General features: G+C 39.9%; 1 protein-coding gene across 2 annotated transcripts in view; it reads left to right on the plus strand.

Moving 5' to 3' along the window:
* Positions 1–21,605, plus strand: part of LOC114149958 (metal transporter CNNM4) — a 28,537-nt gene extending 6,932 nt beyond the window's left edge. The window contains exons 2-8 of one of the 2 annotated variants that reach the window (XM_028026091.1): positions 634–777; positions 1,170–1,304; positions 2,249–2,418; positions 5,755–5,851; positions 8,048–8,137; positions 11,246–11,421; positions 12,632–21,605. In XM_028026091.1, coding sequence (XP_027881892.1) covers positions 634–777; positions 1,170–1,304; positions 2,249–2,418; positions 5,755–5,851; positions 8,048–8,137; positions 11,246–11,421; positions 12,632–13,168 — 1,349 coding nt within the window. In that variant the 3' untranslated portion in view covers positions 13,169–21,605. The remainder of the gene's footprint in view (positions 1–633; positions 778–1,169; positions 1,305–2,248; positions 2,419–5,754; positions 5,852–8,047; positions 8,138–11,245; positions 11,422–12,631) is intronic. The other variant, XM_028026093.1, reaches the window with a different exon arrangement.
* Positions 21,606–21,639: the final 34 nt, after the last annotated feature.

Consider the following 21,639-nt stretch of genomic DNA (forward strand, 5'->3'; position numbering starts at 1 on the left):
TTGGATGGGCTCAGAGTCACCTGGTGACATCATAATGTAGAGTTGTGTATCATCTCCATAGTTATGGTCACTAATCTTATTTCCTGTTTTAACCTGAACTAGTGGGAGCATATAGATATTAAATGAGGGGTCCTAGGATTGAACCTTGGGGTATCTGACTTCTGTCCCCTTCAATGAGAAGTTTCCTATTGATACGACAAAGTCCCTGTTCTTTATGTAAAAATCAAACCAGTTCAGTACTGTATCAGAGAACCGCTTTTACTTCTTTCCTCTTTATCTCAGTCTGGCAGTTTTTCCAACTTCTTTCTCTCCCAGGCTCTTATCCCAGTCTGGGCTATATTAAGGTATCTGTCCATCCCTCTGGCAGCCAGGTTAAATCCACTGACAGATCCTACGGCTGTTTGAAAACTGTAAAAAAAAAAAACAAGAAAATATATTTTCATCTAGCCGAGGGGAGAAATCTGTTTGAAGACTGAAGTCTTAGAAGCAGCTCATGCTGTGAAATAAACTTTATTCCCTTTCGTCCCATCTGTCGCCTGTCCCACTTTCACCTGATGTTATAAAACAGGAAGTCTTGTATCGTAAAATGCCGATCGACGGTGGCTTGACGCAACCTCTGGTGCCTCTCTGCAGGTAAATCCCACCTGGCCATCGTCCAGAAGGTGAACAACGAGGGCGAGGGCGACCCGTTCTACGAGGTTCTGGGTCTGGTCACCCTGGAGGACGTCATCGAGGAGATCATCAAGTCTGAGATCCTGGACGAGTCCGACCTCTACAGTGAGTCATTGGACCTTTTCTCATGTTGTCATTATAGAAGCTCGAGCTCTGACGCCTTTTGTTGGGCTTTATTGGGGACGCAGGACATCGGGCTTATGAGAGCCGATCTCGATGGGACGGGGAAGGGGCTGAATTCAAACACAAGCTGCTCTTTTTCAGATTTGTAAACGGTTTAGTAAAACACATGTATTGTTTACACATGTGGTGGATCAAATAAAATCGCAATAAAACAGGCTGAAGTTTGTGGCTGTGGGAGGGTTCAAAGGGTTCTGGACACTTTGCAAGGTACTGACCTGTTTGACACCCGACACCCAATCCTGCTGATGTCCACTTTAAAACATGCCGAAAATAACCAATTGTATTTTACTGTTTCCTCCTTACTTTACTCTCAGCTGACAACAGGAACAAGAAGAAGGTGGATCCTCACAAGAACAAGCCGGACTTCTCCGCCTTCAAGCAGGACGGCGACAGCAAAGTGAAGATCACTCCCCAGCTCATGCTGGCTGCTCATCGTTTCTTAGCCACAGGTGAGCTACGAGGACGGGTCATGTTCCGGGTCAGGATGAACCCGGTACTGTCATTCAGAGGAAAGAAGAGGTCGATTAAATCACCTTGTTGTAGATTTACTGTTCCGCCTTTGGCTCATCATGTGTCATAGAGCAGTTTGAGCTAAGATTTAGCTTGTTTTAGAATACTTTTGGCAAGTCCAAATCATGATCCCTCCACCGCCGTACACTGAGATGTTTATTATGGCCGACACGTCATCTGTGTTAAGCTGTAGTTTAGGTCTGGTTCGATTCTACCTTGCTACATTAAGTTGTGCTGTAATTTTCTTTTTAGAAATAAGTTGTCGTTTTTTGTTTTTTTTTGTTCTTTTTTGTTCTTTTTTTCCTTCTAAACAAGTCGTACCTGTTCAGTCTCTGTCGGTACTCTGATGAACGTTGAAAACGCAAACTCAGACGTCAAGAGTCTGGAATGTAGCTGAGGGGTTTGATGCGGTGAGAAATGCGTGGTGAACATGTTTGGACGATCATTTCAGACCCAGCAAAAATGATTCAAACTGTACACTTTTCCTCTAAAATAGCCAACCTACGGAACTGTTTTAGGTTTTGGATCTAAAATGGTTACACTTTCCCACAAAAATAAGACTACTTTATCTGTCACTAAAATATCAAATGTGTAGCTTGCTGCTGAGCAGGTCCATAAAATAAATGAATAAAGATTCAAAACTTGTTTTCTTTTTTTGCATTTTTAATTAAAAAACAAATATTAAGCACAAGTCAGATGTTTTATGTTTCAACTATATGTGTACATAGGTGTAAAGATGTGTTGACTCAACTGACACTCTTTATGAAAGTTGAGTAAAATGATAGCTTGCATAGCTTTGTTCTCATTAATCCTTAATTAATGAGCCCATTAACCTGCGTGTGTCTCGCCGTGACGTTGTTGTTTTTTGTTGTGGTCCTCTCAGAGGTGAACTTGTTCAGCCCGTTCCAGATCACAGAGCGGGTCCTGCTGAGGATCCTCAGGCACCCAGAAGTCATCCAGGAGCTCAAGTTCAACGAAAACGACAAACGGTCGCCTCTGCACTTCCTCTACCAGAAGGGAAAACCTGTTGACTACTTTGTACTCATCCTGCAGGTGAACACACAGACACACGCCCACACACACACACGCCCACACAAAAAAACTGGAGAAACATTCACAGCTGGCTGGTGTGAACAGAATTCCTAAGTTACAAAAGTAGGCTGATGGAAACACATTTTTCGCGCGAGTTCCGACGTAGCGAATGTTCACTTCCACTGATGGGTCTGTGCCTCACTAGAGGCACAAAACTCTGAAAAATTTCTCAGTCCAAACCTGCAACTCAGAGGGAGAACTCTCCATTTTTCTGAGATGTGTGGTCCATGCTAGTTTCCAACCACTACTTCCTGTTTATTACATCCAACAGGCTACCCAGAGCATGAAATTACGCTCTGGGTAGCCTGGTTGATTTGCTCCAAACTAATAGATGGCAACACACCTGATAAATTTCTTTTTTCTTTTTGCAAAATTTCAAAAGTTTGCGTAAAATTCCCATTACAATTGGATGGAAACATAACTTCTGGCAAACTAATATTAGCTGGACTATTGACTTGGTTAGATAGTCTGCAGTCTACTGCTTACCAGTCTCTTAGCTTGCTAACTATTTACAGAATATGTGGAACCTTTCTCAATTTTCTTAGATGTCCATGCTAGTTTGCAACTTCTACTTCCTGTTCATTACAGCCATGTGCAGCGTCAACATCTGACAAAATCGAACTTTGCATCTCAGTGTTGATTCACTCCAAACCTGTCGATGGAAACATGGCTAATTTCACATTTTAAAAGTTTGCTAAAAATTTGCATGACACAACTACCGTTAGCCTTTTATAGATTAAAACTTCTGGACGAAGAGACGAACGGCAGAAAGGAATAATATCCTGAAAACATCTGCAGCAATGTAGTGAATTTTAATAAAAATATTTCCAAATCTATATATTATAATAGTACAGTGTTAATAATAGATTATATTATTTCAGTAGCAATACTAGTTGTTTCTTTCTTGATCAATTATTTAGATTATGTTATACATTTTTATGAGAGAGAATGTGTTTCTTTTATTCATTTTTTTTCCACATACACAGTGAGGATCTTACACCAGCCCTAGATTGTGATACTATCTGCTTTGACCTACTTGTATTTCAGGGGGTAAAGGTCAACAGGAAGAAAAACATCCAGAAGAACATGTAAAGTTAAAGCTCAGAGGTGATAGAATAAGTTTGATTTGCAAAAAACTGTTCAGAATTATTGTCCTAAGAGCGACTCTTAGCAGAACAATATTTTACATAAAGGATCAAACCATAAATATTGTCTAAATGCGCTTGCTGAGATAGAGGTATGTGTGTGATTGTGTATGATTCAAAAGCTTAGTTGTTGACACCTAAGGTGTGGATAAAGTGCCTGTAGACACTGACTGTGCAACCTGAGCACACCTGTTCCTGTTTCACCAATCTGGTGAATTCATGTGTGTGTGTGCAGATTTATTTCCATCTTTGTGAAAGCCAGTTGAAGCTTCAGGTCTTGGAATGTGAGAATTTTTTTCTGCTCAGATTAAAATGGATGCTCAGGGTCAGAAATGTAGTATTGATGTTCAATAGGTGAAGTGACACATGATGTTAGTTGACCTGACTAAGACGGCAGCGTATATGTTGGAGGTAAATAGACACTGCAGTGGAGAACGTGCTGGGATGTAATATTTATAAGTGTCTGTGTTACATGCTACAGGACTCGACTCTGGGATTTTACATGGAAGAGCCACTGAGTTGTTTCTGATACTCAGGCACTTTGTTGGAAAACAATAGGAAGGTTAAGAAAAGCTTTATTTTTATTTTTAGATGACACTGGATGGTTAACGGAAAACTTCCCAGAAAAGATCCTGAAAAAAGTTAAATACATAACTTTTTCAATTTGACTCTTCTTTTTTTTTGTTTTTGCTTTCCATACAGTTGCAGTCGAAACTTTGTACGGACATGGATGTTATGTTTAAGGGTGCACCATTACATCAGCCTTCTGGTCGTCCTGTCCCAATTTCTTTAAGTTTAAATGTCTGTAAAACCTTAAAAAGTCTGAAATTCATGTGTCTGAAATTAAGGCTTAAGGCTGATTAAGGTTGATCCCAGCTCTTAGATGTTGTTGTGCCAGAACTATTTAATCTTGTACGTTCTACTGAGGTTTTTTTTCACAGCACTTTTCTGTCAGGCAACAGTTTGAGTCGTGTGCAGACGTCTTCATTATGTTCTGTAACTCGAAGCAGTCGCTAACTAGCTGCTAATATACCCTTATATCTTGGGTAAGTGCAAATTTGTCACTAGTTGTCTGGACGACATTTGGCTAACTTCTGTGCTGTATTTAGCAAGTTTTCAGACAAAAATATAGATCTCTGCCAAGATCGACGATCGGTCAAAAAAAACTACAATCAGTGCTCCCCTGTTTATATTCCTTCTTAGGATTACTTTAGAGTATTTTGTTTTCTCCAGGATGAAGTAAGTGCTACAGTTTGTGTTTGAATTTGCTGCATGTCTTCTCTAATCCACAGTGGTTCAAAATTATACATACAGGCTCATTTCGGTCCAGAGGGTTGTTAGGGCAGCAGAGAGATCCATAGGCTGCCCCCTCCCCACTATGGAACAGATTTACACTTCCAGGCTCCACAAGAAAGTTTTGGACATTTTAAATGACTCTTCACACCCTGGCCATGGTCTCTTCCAGCTGCTGCCATCAGGCAAGAGATACAGAGCAATAAAAACCAGGACAAATCGCCTAAAAAACAGTTTTTACCCGATGGCAATCATGGCACTAAATTCAAAGGCATAAGAACTTCTGCTCTTGACACCACTTTGTTAAAAATATAAATTCTGTTGCGACACCTCCAGGCACTGCAACCATCTTCTGATGTCTATTTATTTCTCATTTTGTACTATTTATTTCTTTATCTTTTTAATGTATGTATGTACTGTATATGTATATTGTATGTTATGTATATACACATTACCTGCATTTTAACTCGAGTCGAGCAAATCTCAATCTCGTTGTAATCTGTTGATGACAATGACAAATAAATCTTATCTTATCTTATCTTATTTAAAGAGCGGCTATCTATTCTATCAATAGAACCCAGCAAAGTTTTTTATAGCACCAAAAACCTTCAGCTTGGTCACAACAAACCGGGCCAGATAGTCATGTGACCAAGTTCAATGACAAGCCTGTTGCATAAATAGAGACAGACTGGGCAGTCACAGAACAGGACAAATATGTATACCTAAAGCGTTTCCGTGACGACGACAAAGGTCTCATCCTGATCTCATGAAGGATTGGGTTTAATTGTTTTAGAGAATAATGTCTCAGATAAATGAAGTAAAAACAACATTAAATCAGATTTGTGCGTGTGTTCGTCAGGGACGGGTGGAGGTGGAAGCTGGAAACGAGAACATGAAGTTCGAATCCGGCCCGTTCTCTTACTATGGAGTCATGGCTCTGAGCACGCCATCGCTGGGTGAGATGACACGCGCACACACACACACACACACACACACACACGCTCCTTATAGACATGCGCCTGGAGACACAAGCGTGACGATGATGTATTTCTCAGGATGCTTGTGAGGCCTAACGGTCAGAGGAATGTTTTTTATATGCAGAGTTCCTGTTTTCGTCACAAAAACCAGAAGAATTTTTGATTGGTCACATTTTTACAGACCGTACAGTCACACAGAAAAGCACCTCATGTTTGAAACCAAAATATACAAAGTATGATGTTTAGTGAACTTTCTATGGGCATTGTTTTGTTTAACATTTTCTTTTATTGGTGGAAAGAGGGCAGAGGGGAAGGAAGATTTAAAAATTAACACTTATTCCTGAAGGCTGGGGGGTGAAAACTGTCTTTGACCCATTTGGTCCCACATTTCACACCAACTGACAGCAAGAGTGTGAAAACAAGGTGATAGGTGGCTGCTGAGATAAAAACGGCAGATCCTAGTTTGAAATTACATTTTTTAAACATAAAATATAAATCGTACACAGCATAACTGTCATTATATTTTCATAAAGCACTTGAAAAACCTACGGTGAATCTTTAGTATGTCATTAAATATAAGTACATATACAAAAAATGCACTAGAACAGAACAAATCAGCATGTTGTGAAAACAGGCAGTGTGTTTGCTCCATTTTTGGAAAAGTCTCATGGGGAAAATACATGAAAGTCTAGCTGAGTTCTCCTTCACTCGCTGATGCTCTTTGATAAAGTGCAGCGTCATTGAGCTGACAGTAAAGCCATCTGTTTGTACAGAGTGGAAGGAAAGCCAATAGGCTTAGTCCTAATAGGGAAGCACTTAGTTTGTGTCCTTGTTCAAGTCGACAGGCGACCCAAACAAAACTGACCTCAGACCGAACAGATATTGACTGGTTTGTTTTCCTCTCAGACATCCAAAAGAACCCTTTTAATGGATCCGGGGCCTTTTGTTGATGGGAGGCAAACGGAGCATTGATGTCTCAGCATGAAGATCTATTTACATGTTTACCAGTAAAATCATTCAAAGTGACCAAGCTGGACAGAGACACTTTTATTGTGTTTGTTACTGAGCGGTTTGGTTTTGGTTAGCTGAAAGAATTCTGCATCAGAGTTCAGATAGTTTCCAGTGGGGGCGGCGGGTTGCAGATTAGCTGACTGTTTCCCCTGAGATGGCCTGCCAGGCTCTTGAGAGGATTTGTCTTATTGGTGGTTAAAGGTCATCCAGCAATGTCGCACTGCACCCAAATGAAAGGTGATGGGCCAAAAGAAACCGTGATGTGTGAGCTCACTTATGGTTTCTAGATTTTTTTTTTTTTTTTGTATGTGAAATTGGTGTTGTCCCCAAGTCTCTGACTGAACAGTGGGAAAATTTTTTTTTTAGAACGTATTTAGGATGCACCAATAAATGGATCCAGATTTCCTTCATTTTAGGTGATCAGCCGATAATTAGATGACAAACCAATCTTATCAGCCTCCGTAAAGGTCTGAAAATCAGCCACTGTCTTCTTTTGCTCTGCCATGAGAGAGGTCTGACTGACAGGCCCCGCCCACAAGGTCACATAATAACGTGCACATTTAACAATAGTCACCTCAGAATTCACTGTTGCCAACTTAGCAACTTTCTTGTTGTGTTTAGTGACTTTTCAGACAAAATTATTGTAATCGGCCAAAATCAGAATCGGCAGATGGGACTTTCTAAAGACCGGCCAGAAAACGGCAATCGGTGCACCTCTAGGACGCATCTTTGTCCCACTCGATTGTTTCGAATGATCAAACTAATTTAAAAGTTGAGGGAATACAAAACAGCTATTTTTGAAGCATTATTTCATCTATTAACGGAAAAAAAATATTTAAAAAAACACAGACCAAATGAGAAACTGACGGACTTTGTTGATCCAACGCAGAAACTGTGATGTGCTGAGTGTCCGTCTCTTCTTCCTGTCGCTCTCTTTCCTCTCTGCTGTTTGCTCTTCTCATGAACATTATGCAAGTCTATCAGCTGTTGTCTTAAAACAAATTTAAATATACGTCTGATTTTTATAAACAGGTTGGATCAGCTCCTGTCTTTTCCAATTAAAAGAAAACAAACAAATCAACCATATCAATTCTCTTTCTGTGCCTCTTCCCTCCCTTCCTCCCTCTCGCTGTCTCTCTCTCTCTCCCCCTCTGTCTCTCTCAGCTGTCACCCCTCCTCTCTCCCCATCAGTGGCGTCCCCCCCTCCACGACGCCTCTCTCTTAAGAGGTTTTCTGTGTTCTCTCGTTTCCCAGGTAAACATTTGCATGGGACGGAGGGGGAGGGGAGGGCTCTGTGTTTCTGAACACACTTTTTCTTCACGAGTCTCATTGATTGTTTTCCAGTCATCTTTAGAGTCCACATCCAGCCGGTTTCATGTCGATGCGGAATATAAGTATTTTTTAACAAAGAATACTTTTTCATGTTTTTTTTCTTGAATGGCTGAAAGGAAAAAAAACGTTTCTTGAAGAGCGACAGTTGTGAAGATGACCGTTTAAAGCTGTTTAAGAACTCCAAATTCATAAACCCCGTCTAAGACAGCTGACAGCCAACCAACATTGTTGATATTTAACAAAGAAAAACGTAAATATCGCTTTCAGTCTTTTCCAGAGAATTTCAAATTCTTTTTTAAAATATATTTAGAAAAAAAAACAAAGATTTAATTCAACTTCAGTTAGTAAGAAAAATTCAGAGTCCGTATCATTTTGAGAGACCAGAGCAAAATGCGGAAAAATCCCACTAAAGTTAGAAGGCGTTCTTAAGTAAGTGTGTTTATTGTTCAGAATATTATCACTTCTTGTCAGTTTTCCCTTTGTGGAGTAAAACTGGCGAGTCCAGTCGTGTTTCTATCAGCATTTTGAAGCATCGCTTTAGAAAAGGTTGACAGGAATGGCAAAAGTTATAAAAACTCCCTCAATTTCGCAAAAAAGTTTTCACGTTCACTTGAAGGTTTTTTTTTTTGGTTTTTCCAACAACAACAAAAAAAGTTAATTTGCAAAAAGGAGAGAGGGAAACTCATTTTCAGGTTAAGTTCCGGCTTAGCGGACCCACTAGTGGGGTCTGTACCTTTCGAGAGGCACAAAACTCTGAGCAGTTTCTAAGTCCAAGTCCTTGGAGATGAGGACTCTCTCCATGCGACATGTGTGGTCCATGCTAGCTTGCAACCTCTACTTCCTGTTTGTTACAGCCCTTCGTTTCGCCAACATCTGACAAAACCTGGTTGATTTGCTGGACTGTGTCTATTTGTTAGCATGAGATCATCTCTTGTCCAATTTTTAATAGGACATGTGTTGGTTATCTAAATGAAAACACAAAAATGGTTCTTTGAAACAACAAAATGCTTGCAGATGTCCACCCAACAAAGGTTCCTGTGTGAATGGCAGCTGTCAGTGGAGGTATTTTAAAATAATCATAGATCTCATCAGCAACGAAGAGACGTAAACATGTTCTGAATTGTCGCAGTGTAGTTGTAATGGATGACTTGCTGGATGGGACTCTAGATGATGCACCCTCTTAACTTCCTACCCTAACAAAACCAACACCTTGTTTTAACCACTTGGTCATGGTCAGATGTTCTCCATCACTCCTTCTGCACAGAAGGGGGTGGTGAATCTGACTGCAGAGCTCTGGTTAACTCAGTAGTTTCACACTTTAACAGATGTGTTTATTTGCTCTCTGTGCCTGAGAATTTATTGACAAGATTTGTTTTGATAAAGTCCATACCTCAGTAAGTATATATATTAGTAAATAGTAATATTTATTATACCAAAATGTTTGCTATTTTAAGGTAAAGTGTGAAGTAACCAAAGCTGCTGTGTTGTTTGTTCTGGTTGGCCTGTTGGGCTACACATGTAGTGCTTGTAATCTTTGCCATCTGGTCTAGACCAATCAAAGCTAACCACTGAATAATGATATTCTAACCATAAAACCCCTAAACCAGGTCCAGAAGCAGAGCTCTGGTTGTGTTTTTCCCCAGAAAACCATCAGCTAAAGGGCTTAAAGTGAGGTTTTATCTTTGGTGTCTCACTTTGTATGCAGGACATTTTCAACTTTAACAAGACCTCAGGAGTAAACATTGCATACTGCAACCATATTTCATAAATTTGATTGCTTTTGCAGGAAGAGTTCCATTTTGACCTTCTGTTCAGTAACAAGATTCATAACCGTCTGTCTGGTGCTTGATCAGATTTTTTTATTTATTTTTTTAACATTTGGCAAATTATTTGACAGTTTGGCACATTCACAGACACCGTTCTTCACAAAAATATTCATATCCCATGAACCTTTTTTATATTTTCTCATATTACAACCACAAGCTGCGGTGTATTTATTGGGACTTATACAAAGTAGTGAATAATCCGGAAGTAGAAAGAAAAGGATGGAAGGTTGTTATTAACTTTTACAAATAAAACTCTTGAAAGTTGCATGGCTCCATGTTTGTCGCAGAGCAGTAAAAAAAAAAAGGTTTGCATGTAGCCTAAAAGATTTCATTTGGGTCTCGCCTTCTTCCACATGTTTGCAGTGGTCCCTAAGTGGCTTGTTGCTAAATTTAAATAGGGCTTAGGATCCGTAGACTGCTCGTTTTATTAATAATCTTCCTGCCTGGTGTGTCAGACCGTCTTTACAAATGAAGACGGAAAGTGTTTTATGTATTTGCAACTCCTTTATGCACTGCTTTGTGTTGGCCTGTCCAATAAAACTCCTATAAAATACATTGACATTTGTGGTTGTGAGAAGGTTCAAGGTGTGAGTACTTTTGCGCTCCACTTATGACGTAAAGTCAGAGCAGGTGTTTCCGACTGCTTCCCGTCTGTTTGTCACAGGCTAAGCTAACGTTGTCGTCAGCATACAAAAGCATATGTTCTTATTAAGGTGAACTATTCCTTTAAGCCCAGACGTTTCCCTGAACCTCCCCACATAATCCCCACACTCTCAAACTCAGCTCTTATCATTACATTTGCTGTTGAGCCACTGACCCAAGAACAGCCCCTCCATCACTTGGACCATGAACCAGCCAATGAGAGAGGTCCGTCCACACGGACAGACCGTCCTGTTGCGGCCATTCAAACTTCAATCTGGGCACTTTCTCTCATCGCATGGCTTGTTTGTTGCATTCTCTGCAAAACAAATAGTCTCATCGCTGCATCAGTTGCTCATCGACAACGCTTTGGATGTTTTTTTTTGTGATGTGTTACTTTGTGTTCATCACTTCTCTCTGCATTCAGAATGCTGCACTTTCCCCTGTTTCTTTTGAGTCATCCGTTCACGTTGTGTTTTTTCACCACGCACTCTCCCGTCTTTGCTCCTTTCCGTTTGTTTTCGTGCGGCGCCGCCGCTGACCTCTCCTTTCTGTTCGTCCCCAGAGTTTCGTTCTCCGTCGCATGCGGGCCACCTGAACCGCTCAGCCTCTCTGAGCTGCACCGAGCGCGCTCAAGAGGGCGGCTCCATCGGCGGAAGCAACACTCAGATCCCAGGAACCCCTTTCCAATACATCCCAGACTTCAGCGTTCGAGCTCTGGCCGATCTTCAGTATGTCAAGGTAAGGCAGACTCACTAACACACAATGCTGCCACATAAACAGAAAACAAAGAGTCTTCAGATGGATACAGGCATCTTTAAAGGTGTTTGCACACCTGATTGTCCGGTAGACTCATTTGTTACATTTTCAGTTGATGTGGTTCACTTTCATGCCGTACTGTGTCAAACAAACAGAACTCTTTGAAAAACCTGTTCCGTGCTCTCGCTTGTGGTGGAGTTGTACCAAGAACCACTGAAGGAAACATGAGCACAACTTCCTTCATCACAAAATGTAAAAAAAATGGAGTGGCATTAAATTTTAGAGGTTTTTGGCAAAGACCTGCTAGTGCTAGACTCACATTTGTTTTGATTGTATTTACCCAGAATACCCTGCATTATAGTTTGCTTCCTGCTTTTTGTGTAGTCTCTGGTCTGCTTGGCGTTCACACCAACCGAACTGAGACCTAGGTTTTTAGGCGTATCAGAGTTCACTTTTCTTAGTCGATTGCTTCATTCACATCTCCCCAAACCTTCTAGGCAAACGTACCAGAATTTCATTAAAGTAGACTAATAAGGGCTGGTGTGAATTAATCCTAAATCTCTATCCAGTCAATTCAAATATGAGACAAAGTGTGAATCAGTATTATTTTTCCACTCTTGTAAAAGAGAAGGGCCGAGCGGAGGCCTCCCCAACATGTACACATCAAATGTAGAGCTTAATATGACGTTACTTCTGCGTCAGCTGAGACTTCAACTTCAATTCATGTGAAAGAAGATTATTACATGATTTAGTGATTGTTTTCAGCAATGCAAGTAGGGGTGCATTGATTGCAATTTTTTGGCCAATCATCAGTCTTCAATCTTGTCTGAAAATTCCCTAGATGTTGTGAAAAAGTTGTTAAGATGCCAGCAGGGGGTTGACTATTAGTGGGCGGGGTTGATTTTCAGACCTTTGTAGAGGTACATAGGATCAGCCAATCACAGATCTCACAATATTAAGGAATTAAGGGCAGATTTATCGGTGCACGTCTTTATTCAAGTAGCAACACTAATTAATACTTCATCTTGTTAAATTGAGACTTTTATCGGCACCTCAAATTATTATTTAAGTCACTGTATCACCCTGTATTGATCCTGTAAGAAATATATACTCGTATAAAAGGTTAAATGTGGAGATGAACTGGTAGTAAAGACGAAGTAAAAATTGTTTAGCGTTCCTTTATCCTCCTCAGGTCACCCGCGCTCACTACCAGAATGCTTTGCTGGCATCCCGCTTGGACAGCACACCTCAATCTCCGGAGGGCAGCCACGCCCGCCTGGACATCTCCATCTCTCTGCCGCCCCTGACGCCCCCGGAAACCAAAACGCCGCTGGCGCTGGCCACGCCTCCCGTGAAACACCCGCCGTACAACACTCAGCCTGCCTCCCAGAGCGCTCGCGCCACCTTCACCATAGGCTCCGCCGGCCGCCGGCCCAGCCAAGTGTTGCCCCAGGCCACGCCCCCTCCCAGTAACCACACCCCACTCTCCCAAACCACTCCCTCTTGTGTGAGTACGGTGCCATGTGCTCTGAATCCTGCGGTGAGCTCGTCGCTTTCCTCCAAACCGCAGTACCCGCCACCCTCCGACGGCCTGGACAACGGGCCCGGAGAGACCACCACTCTGCTCAGTGAGCAGCCAAACTGCGTGGGCCCCCGCCGGCCCAGTTACACCCAGCCCTCCCAGCATATTCACACCATAAGTCACGCACACACTGAAAGCACCATTTAACTCCGGTCCTCTTAGAAAGCCGTCGGTTCAACCTCCTTGCACTACTTCCTTCTCCTGTTGGCCGTTTCGGTTCTAAGCAACATTGTTTCTATGGGAACTAACAAAGGATCAGCACATCTCTACTCTCTGCCATCTCCTCCTGCATGTTCCTATCCCAACACTGAACCCATTACAGAGTGGGAACCAGAGGATGGACCAGTCCAATCAAAAATAAAAAATCTACCTTTGCATTTAGTTTCATCTGCACAGGTGACGGCATGTCTGCCTCTGCCTGGGTACGGTGGAGGTAACTGGAAGAGAGAGTGTACACTGCCCCCCTGTGGTGGCGTGTTAGATTGCTTTTCTTACATACAATCATAAATCATGCATCCAGTTGTTTAGTTTGAGCCCAGTAGCTTTCTACAAGTAGACACAAAAACCCAGCACCATCAACCAGAGTTTTAAGGTGATAGAGATGCTTTTAACAAACAGCTTATGAATCAAAAACTGCAGGGCTGCCTCCTGTGTGGGTTTGTTTTTATCCACTAGGGGGCAGATTATGACTTCATGAAATGAGATCCAAAATGCCTGTTATAAAGTAGATATTTATATATAATTTAAATTATTTCAATAATGTTTTAATAATTTGTTAAATAAATGATTAAATGTGAAATAACTGATTAAAAATGTATTTAAAGAGGCAGTATTATCATTTTATAGCATAATCAGGTAACTATGTAACTAACTTCAGTTTGAAAAATGCTCTTTATATCAAAATATGATTTAAAAGAAATTTGACTTTGTTTCTTTAAAAAACTAATGATTTTTCTGTAACTCCACCTTCAGGAAGTCATCACAACATGGCTCCTCTATTAACCCTTTAACTGGAAGAAATGTAGTTAATTGTTCTGTAGTCCCTGGTTTTGCAGAACATCATTAATTTATCATTATTTATTATATCAGGAAGCAGAGCTAACCTTGCTATAAATGAGCCTTATTGGGATGTGGCTGAGCTGGTGTAAAGGTTAGCCAATCAAATGTTAGGACCTATTTAAAGAGCCACAGTGGTGTTAAAGAAGTAAACACTAAATATTTATGTTATTTTAACACTTAATAAATGAAAGTTTTATTTAATTGTTACTATATAATTGCAGTTTCCTGGCCAACTTTAATCTTTGAAAAACCTGATCTGCCAATTCCAATTTTTTGGGCAATACCTTTTTCTTTTTTTTTGTTATTGTCTGAAAACCTGTTAAGTATATTTAAATATTGGCCGATCGTCGATCTCCCAAAATTAAGGAATTTGACGCATTTCTAAGTTCAACATTTAATTGCATTTTTTAGATAAATTGCTCACACATTAATGTAGCTATAGATTACTGTTTATGTTAAATGATAACATATAGAAATGTTATAGAACAAATAAACTATTTGATTTCAATTATTTAGATTTTTTCCTAATGAGATTCAACAGGGTTTAAAATAATCCAAGTTACCTCCACTGTAGTTTGGCCACATACACACACACACAAATATATATATATATATCTATATATATATATGTATGTATATATATGTATATATATATATATATATATATATATATATATATTTATTTATTTATTTATTTATTCAATACCCATTGTTCTTTTTTTTGGTAATCATTGCAGACTGACCTTTAACCTATCCACTGGGAGAACTCATGACTGCCGTGTCCCTGCCGGAGACGTTTCCAGTTAGTTGCATTTATTTATTTCATTGACATTTTTTTTCCCCCCTTTGGTCCAAAGATCGAAGCTTCCAAAGTTTAAGGCGTCAACGATGGCGGTTTCATTTACAATATGCATGATTTCAGGTTGGTCTCTTGCTCGTCTGTTCATCTCAATTTTCTGGTTTGAATCTGGTCTTAAGATTGCGTGAAGGAGTTGCAAAAACCAATGCCTGTGTCAATTCAGCTACCAGCAAAGTGACCAGATTCACTGTAGCTGACAGCTCCTGCAGCAGGAAGTGAGATCTAAAGCAGCACACCACCCAGGCTGCATGTTTTAACCCAGAGAAAGTCAGACAGACGCCTGAGGAGCATGCACACTGTTGGTTTTATTACTTCTGTGTAAGTATTCAGAAAAACTAAGACATTCAGTGTGAAGCGTTTAACTTGAAAATAACTATTCTGAGTAGGGTTAGAGTATGTGTATTCTAACATATACAAAAAATTAGAATTTTACATACAATAATGTAACTTTGAAATCTATATTCAACAGTAAAGATTATTATTAAGTTCTGTCTTAGTAGAAGTATGTGTACAATGCCGGCCACATTCATTTGCCACCCCTGGTAAAAATGTGGTAAAAAAAAGAAACAATATTCTCGGAAAAAATATCAAAAGATAAACAGCCTTTTATTGGAAAAAGTGACTGTTGTTTTCCAGTAAAGCTCCAGGTGGGGCCTTTCTGGGAACTCCAACTTCCTCATAGACACGAAAACAAAACAGAAAAAAAACCTCCAGCAAGTCAGTCTAAAATGTCCTTTAGGTTTATGATTCTTTACCCCTGCAATATACTGGTAGCCAGTAGAGGGCGTACCTAGCATGTTTACTTCTGGATCTCCATCCTGTTTGGACTATGCTGCAGCAGAATACAGAATATGATCAATTAAATGCTAGCTTAATATGTTTGAAGATAAATATTTAGTTTGTAACAAAATATCTGGCTTGCTAATTAAATATTCAGTTTAGTCAGAAACGGTCACATTCCTAAATAATTGAACAACATTATGAAAATATGACTTTGAAAAATTAACACTCTTTTTTTTAATTATTTAATAGACTTTATTTATTGTTAATTTCTGACTGTGTAACTTTCCAAACGGCACCCCATAGCACACTGCTGCCATAAATAATCATGTTATTTGAAGGATTTGTATTTATCTTCAACCTGCTGTAAATGTGGTCGGTACTGTACCTACCTGGAAATGTGGAAAATCTGTACAAGTCTCCCCAGAACTATTAGACTTCTTTCTTCAAACAGGAAGTCATGACGAGCGGTCCCTGCCTGGGACCTGCAGAGTGCAATAAAAAGTCAAAGTAGATTATGTTAAAGGGGTTGAAACCTGCAGGAACAGTGGTGTGGTGCCACATCAATGATTTCCTTTCAGAGAGTTGTATGCAAGTATTCATTTGTGTGATGTTATGTTTCTTCATTCATTTAACTTTGTTTTTTTTTTTTACATATATTTGAAAGTGGTTTTATTGTTTTGCTTTCTAACCGAGGGACGGCTTATTTTACGTCTTCCACCGGAGATCCCTCACTGTGAATGGTTTGGTGGAGCTTTGGTTCCCTCTCAGAGAGGCGGCCCAACCTGACCCGGCCTGTTGCATCTCGTCGTGTTTTAAATGATCTGCTGGGATAGTCGCGGTTACAGATTACACTCGGCTTCTGTCTTTATTTATTTCCACCGAGTTAGCTTAGGTTGCGGCTGTTTAATGATCAACAGCTCACCTGAAGACCAAATAAGGAAGGAACTGGCCCTGCTCCCAGTTTAATGTGCGTTCATAACACAGCCGGCTGCTCTGCAGAAACTACGTGATTCAAACCTGACCAAACTTTTGCCAGAATAAGCTGAGCGTGGTTGGTGTCCAACAAAAAGCTCCTTACCAAATAAACAGGGTTTTTTTTGTAACAGTGTGGCATTTTGGGACCTACCCCTTTCCTCAGTGAGAGTTAATGTGAAGGGCTTTACTGTCATAAAGCTGTTGCAGTAGCTCGTTTAAAAAGATCGGAGTCTTTTCTGTTGCAGCGTACAGTTATTCCCTAAATAACGGATGTTTTGTCATTCATTTTTATGCATTTGTGAAATCAAATAATTTATTCCCTTGGTTTTTTGTGGTTCACATTGTGAAAATAGCTTTAATTTGATCTTCTGGTGTGTTCCGTTTCTACTCAGTAGTTGTCGTTTCTGAGTTTTAAGCAGTAAAAACAAAAGCAACTGGAGCGCCTGAAATCAGAGCTTTGTTTTAAGTCAATGTAAAATTTTCAGCATGGCTGCGATGCTTAGAAAACTATTTTTTAAAAGTGTAAGTTGTTTATTTGCATGTCTCAAGGTCTGCACAATCTTTAACGCTGTAATACACATGTAGCGCGAGCAAGTGGCAATAACGTTGGCAACTTAAAATAAGAAAGATCGTTGACGTCCACACTGCGGTTTGGTAGGTGGCAGTAAAAGCACCAACCGCCAATAAAAAAAACTAAATAGTAGGAAGAAAAAGAAGAAGCGCCCTCGCTCTTACAAGGTAACCAAACAAGATAAAACAGATGAGCTAAAAACAATGCCTGGTTGCTTTTTAACCAGTCAAACATTTCTTATTGGAGCCACAAGCTAATGGTGCGTTGCATTGAAAGTCTGAAGTAGGATTTTTGCATCACACTCAACAGTTTTCCAGTTGCAGGTTGGAAAATTAGGGAGATTTGCTAACTGTAACTTTGCTAAGCGATCTGCAGTTACCAATACAACCAGAACATTTTTTCCAAATGTACTGGATCACTGGCATACATTAAACTGTACCATCTGTGCAACTGATTAAATGAGACCTAAGTGCTAATAAAGAGGTTTTAGTGACGGCTGTCATTGTATTTTATGTGATTGGCAGCCATATTGGATTCTAAGACTGAGTTTGATTTTCCGAGTCAGAATTCTGTTACAGTGCATTTTTCTGGCTTGCAACTCAGAAACTCTGACTTCCGAGTACATATTGAATGCACCACAAATCTCCTACACTTCAACTTAAGTCTAGGACGTTTTGGTTCCATCCAGGATCTTATCAAACGACAATCTGTTCTTGCTTCTTGGCAGAACTGGATCTCCAGATCAGGAATTCTGAATTAGTTTGAATAAATGTGAACAGTCAAAGGAAACCCAGCAAATAACTGGCACCAGGTAAAATCAGTACTTGAAAAGGGATTAACAGAACAGAACAAATAGAGCAGGAGTTTTACAGAAAAATGTATTGTTTAATGCTTGAAAGAGGTTTGATATGTGAACATGTATGTGTAGTAAAAGAATCTAAAGGTGCAGAGGCCAGTGGGGAAGTTGGGATGGAAACACTAGTAAATCCGTTGTAATGTGGACGCACTGTTAAAGCCTTGTTTCCACACAACCTTTAGGATTTTGATTGATCTCATATGCTGTTAAAATGTCCACCTTCTGTTCGCCTTGGTCTCCAAATCACTTTGACTACACTATATGTTTATGAAGCAAGTTTTTCATTTTCCTTTTTTTTAACCACAAGATTGCCTAACTACTGAGTTCCCAAATTGAATAAAATGGGTTTTATAATAATTCTTCACAAACTGAAAAACAAGTGGGCAAGAATTTCTGTCTTGCACTTTTGGTTCAGTTCTGGAAAAATGGCCCATTTGTGTGGAAACAAGCCGGACCGCTGGCTGGACCCAGACCTGCGTCCACCTCACAGCAAGCAGCGAGACGCTGACCTGAACATCAGGTCATGCTAAGCTAGCGCAGTGGCTAACTGGAGTTCAAAAGACAACCCATTCTCAAGTTCATCCAACACAGTAGCAGCCATCCCGTTAGAAGCTCCGCCCCCTGGCCTCAGAGAACCTTCCAGAACATTTCAACATGTCTGTAAATGATGCTTGTTCTGACTGCTTGTTCTGGAGAATTTAGCTGTGACTGAAACAAATGAAGCCATTCAGTCCTCACTGCGTGCAGGTCTGAGTCTGAGTGTGTTTCTGAAGCTGCTGGTGTTTATTCAATAGGTTCGGGTCATTTTACCAGTTTGTACTTTTGGAGTTTTGGTTGTTTTGTACACTGCTTGTTTAGCCAAGAAACGAGCCGTTAGCCATGGGCTGCATGGTACCAAACACAAATAGTCGATACCTGCCTCGGGGACTCGCTATGACAACTGATCATTTAAAGATCATGTCTTTGATCTACTTTTGTTGTACTTGAAGAAAATTGAGTTTTGAGACTTCAAAGCACCCTGACATTGAGTTAGACAGTTAGACTAAATGTCTAAGTTAGACAGGATCTAACTTAGAGCTACGTTAGCTTGAAGAAGGGTCAAAATCGATCATACTTCATAGAAACTAAATGGTCCAAGAAGAGATTACGTCCATAACCAATGGTAATAGGATGGAGTGTAAAGCCTTAAGGGGAAAAAATACAATTAAATAAAAGTCTACAAGAAATGTAAGAATTTTTGATGATTTATCTCCAGGATTCATCAAAAGTTCTAAACTAACAAAATTAAACAAGCTTGATATGCCATGATCAAATGGGTACAAAGTGGTTAGTTTATGGAGGGAGTGTCCAAAGTGTGGCCCAGGGGCCAGTCGCCATCTGCTTATTTTTGTTTCACACGTATAAAGCTGTTAATCGACTGCAAAGGTAAACTATTTTGTCAATGACGGATTTATTTAAAAAGAGTTTTAAAAAAAACAACTTATTTGATAAAATAGTTTTATAAGCTAGCACTGATGTAGAAAGTGTACAGTTTAGAGTTTTGTTGCATACATTTAAAAATGGTTACTATTTCAAAGCATTTTTATGTGAAAGTTCCAGATGCTGGGTTAGCAGCTAGACAAATTGGTATCCTGTTCCAAGACCTTATAGGCTCAAGGTTTACTGTGGCTGTCGTAATAAAACAAAAATCTGGTCATTTTCTTCATATAAAGTTCTTGCTTCTTAAAGGAAAAGTTCCCCAAAAACCCTGCTGACCTTGGCAGGTTTTACTGGTCGGATCAGGAAGTGCTTCCTCGTCCAACACAGATTCAAACGCAGGTTAGAAAAAATCCCATCAGAATTTTTTTTTAGCATTTTGAATACTGTTTAGGTAATGCAGAGCAGTTTTACCTGCAGACAACGGCCTTGAAGATGGAAGAAATTGCTTCCACAGAATCTTCATTATAGCAAGTAGTCTGTGTTGTTGCTACTAAGGCAGATGTATCTCTTTTCATTTTACCATGTAACCTTTAAAGACTTTATGTGCTCCGGTTGAAACATAGACCAAGATTGTTTAATTAGGGTAAAGAAACTCGGTCAACATTGAGGAGTATTTAAAGATGGCGTCAGAAGACGCTTCCCAGCACTAAAGCATCATGAAGCTAGCTAGCTCTGATACCACACATCACAAGTAATACAGAACTAATACCCCATCACACCACGGTGTATAGACCACACACCTAGCATGAAAGGAAACACTAGCTACGTTTCCATTAACTGTATAATTTACCAATTTCGGGGGGGGAAATATCGCACTTTTCAAAAAATAGTTTTGGTGCTAGCATGAGGTGGGTTATGGCCGCATCAAAATCAGTTCATCTCACAAAACTGCAATGGAAACACATTTTTCACATTGCAAGAGTCACATGATCTACAACCGGATGTTGCCACTGGTGTAAACCACAAAGAAAACGACGGGAAGAAGGTGGAGGATGATTGCGTAACATGTTTCTTAATGACTTATTTCATGATCAAACTTGTCCATGTGTGATTTTAATTACGTTTCTTATTTAAAGGAATCACCGCATTTTCAAAAGTTTCGACGTTTGCAGAATATTGACAAAGTTTTTAATAGAAACGCAGTTACTAAGACCGCATGTTAAATAGGTCTAATCCTCAACTGAACAATTTAACCTTTGACCAGCCAGCCAACCTTCAGCCAGGCTTCATAGGGGCTCCTTTTCGCCTAGCTGTCTCCTAAAGTAAGAATCCAGCTCTGGGAAAGTTCTCATAAAAACCACTTGCACGTTCGATGTCATGCTAAAATCACAGTGCCATCTAGTGGCCTGTCATAACAGCTACAGCTGACTCGATGGGTCTTCATGGGACTTTTTCCCAATCAACATCCGAAAATACTGACAGTTTCCAGGCAACGGTGTCATGTAAGCATAGCCTGAAAGTGAAAAACAAAACAAAAAAACACTTTCCATCTTTATTCTCCAGCATCCTCCAGACCGGAAGTTCGATACCTGCACAATAAATGCAACAGAATTAGCCTTACTTTGTGTTTTGGGTAGACCTGCCTGTTGGTTGGTAGCTCTCATGTAGCTGTAGGTAGAACTGATTTCTGGTGAAAGTCACTGGTTGGCTGCAGGAGTACCAGTTTGTGTGCTGGGAAATGTGAAGACCTCCTTAGTAAATATGTATTTATTATAAACATGATATTTATTTACTTTTTATTTTTTGTGATTATGGATCTGTGAAACGGGCTTCCAGCTGTGACCACAGCTTTTGATGGGTTATTTTGCCCAGAAACACTGTGTTCAGTTCCCTCAGTTATGTTTGGGTTATATTAATGTAAATACTATGTATATGAAAAGATGCTGAGAAACGTAGAAAAAAAAATAGATCTATTTATTCTGAAATGAAGTTTTATTTCCAGTGTTGGAAGACATTACATGGCAATAAACATTGCACAGAGTTGACCTCAACTAACGAGTTGCGCCAATCGTCTTTTGTCTTTTCTTTACAGTCGT

This window comes from Xiphophorus couchianus, chromosome 8, assembly GCF_001444195.1.
Source record: "Xiphophorus couchianus chromosome 8, X_couchianus-1.0, whole genome shotgun sequence".
Classification (NCBI taxonomy): Eukaryota; Metazoa; Chordata; class Actinopteri; order Cyprinodontiformes; family Poeciliidae; genus Xiphophorus; species Xiphophorus couchianus.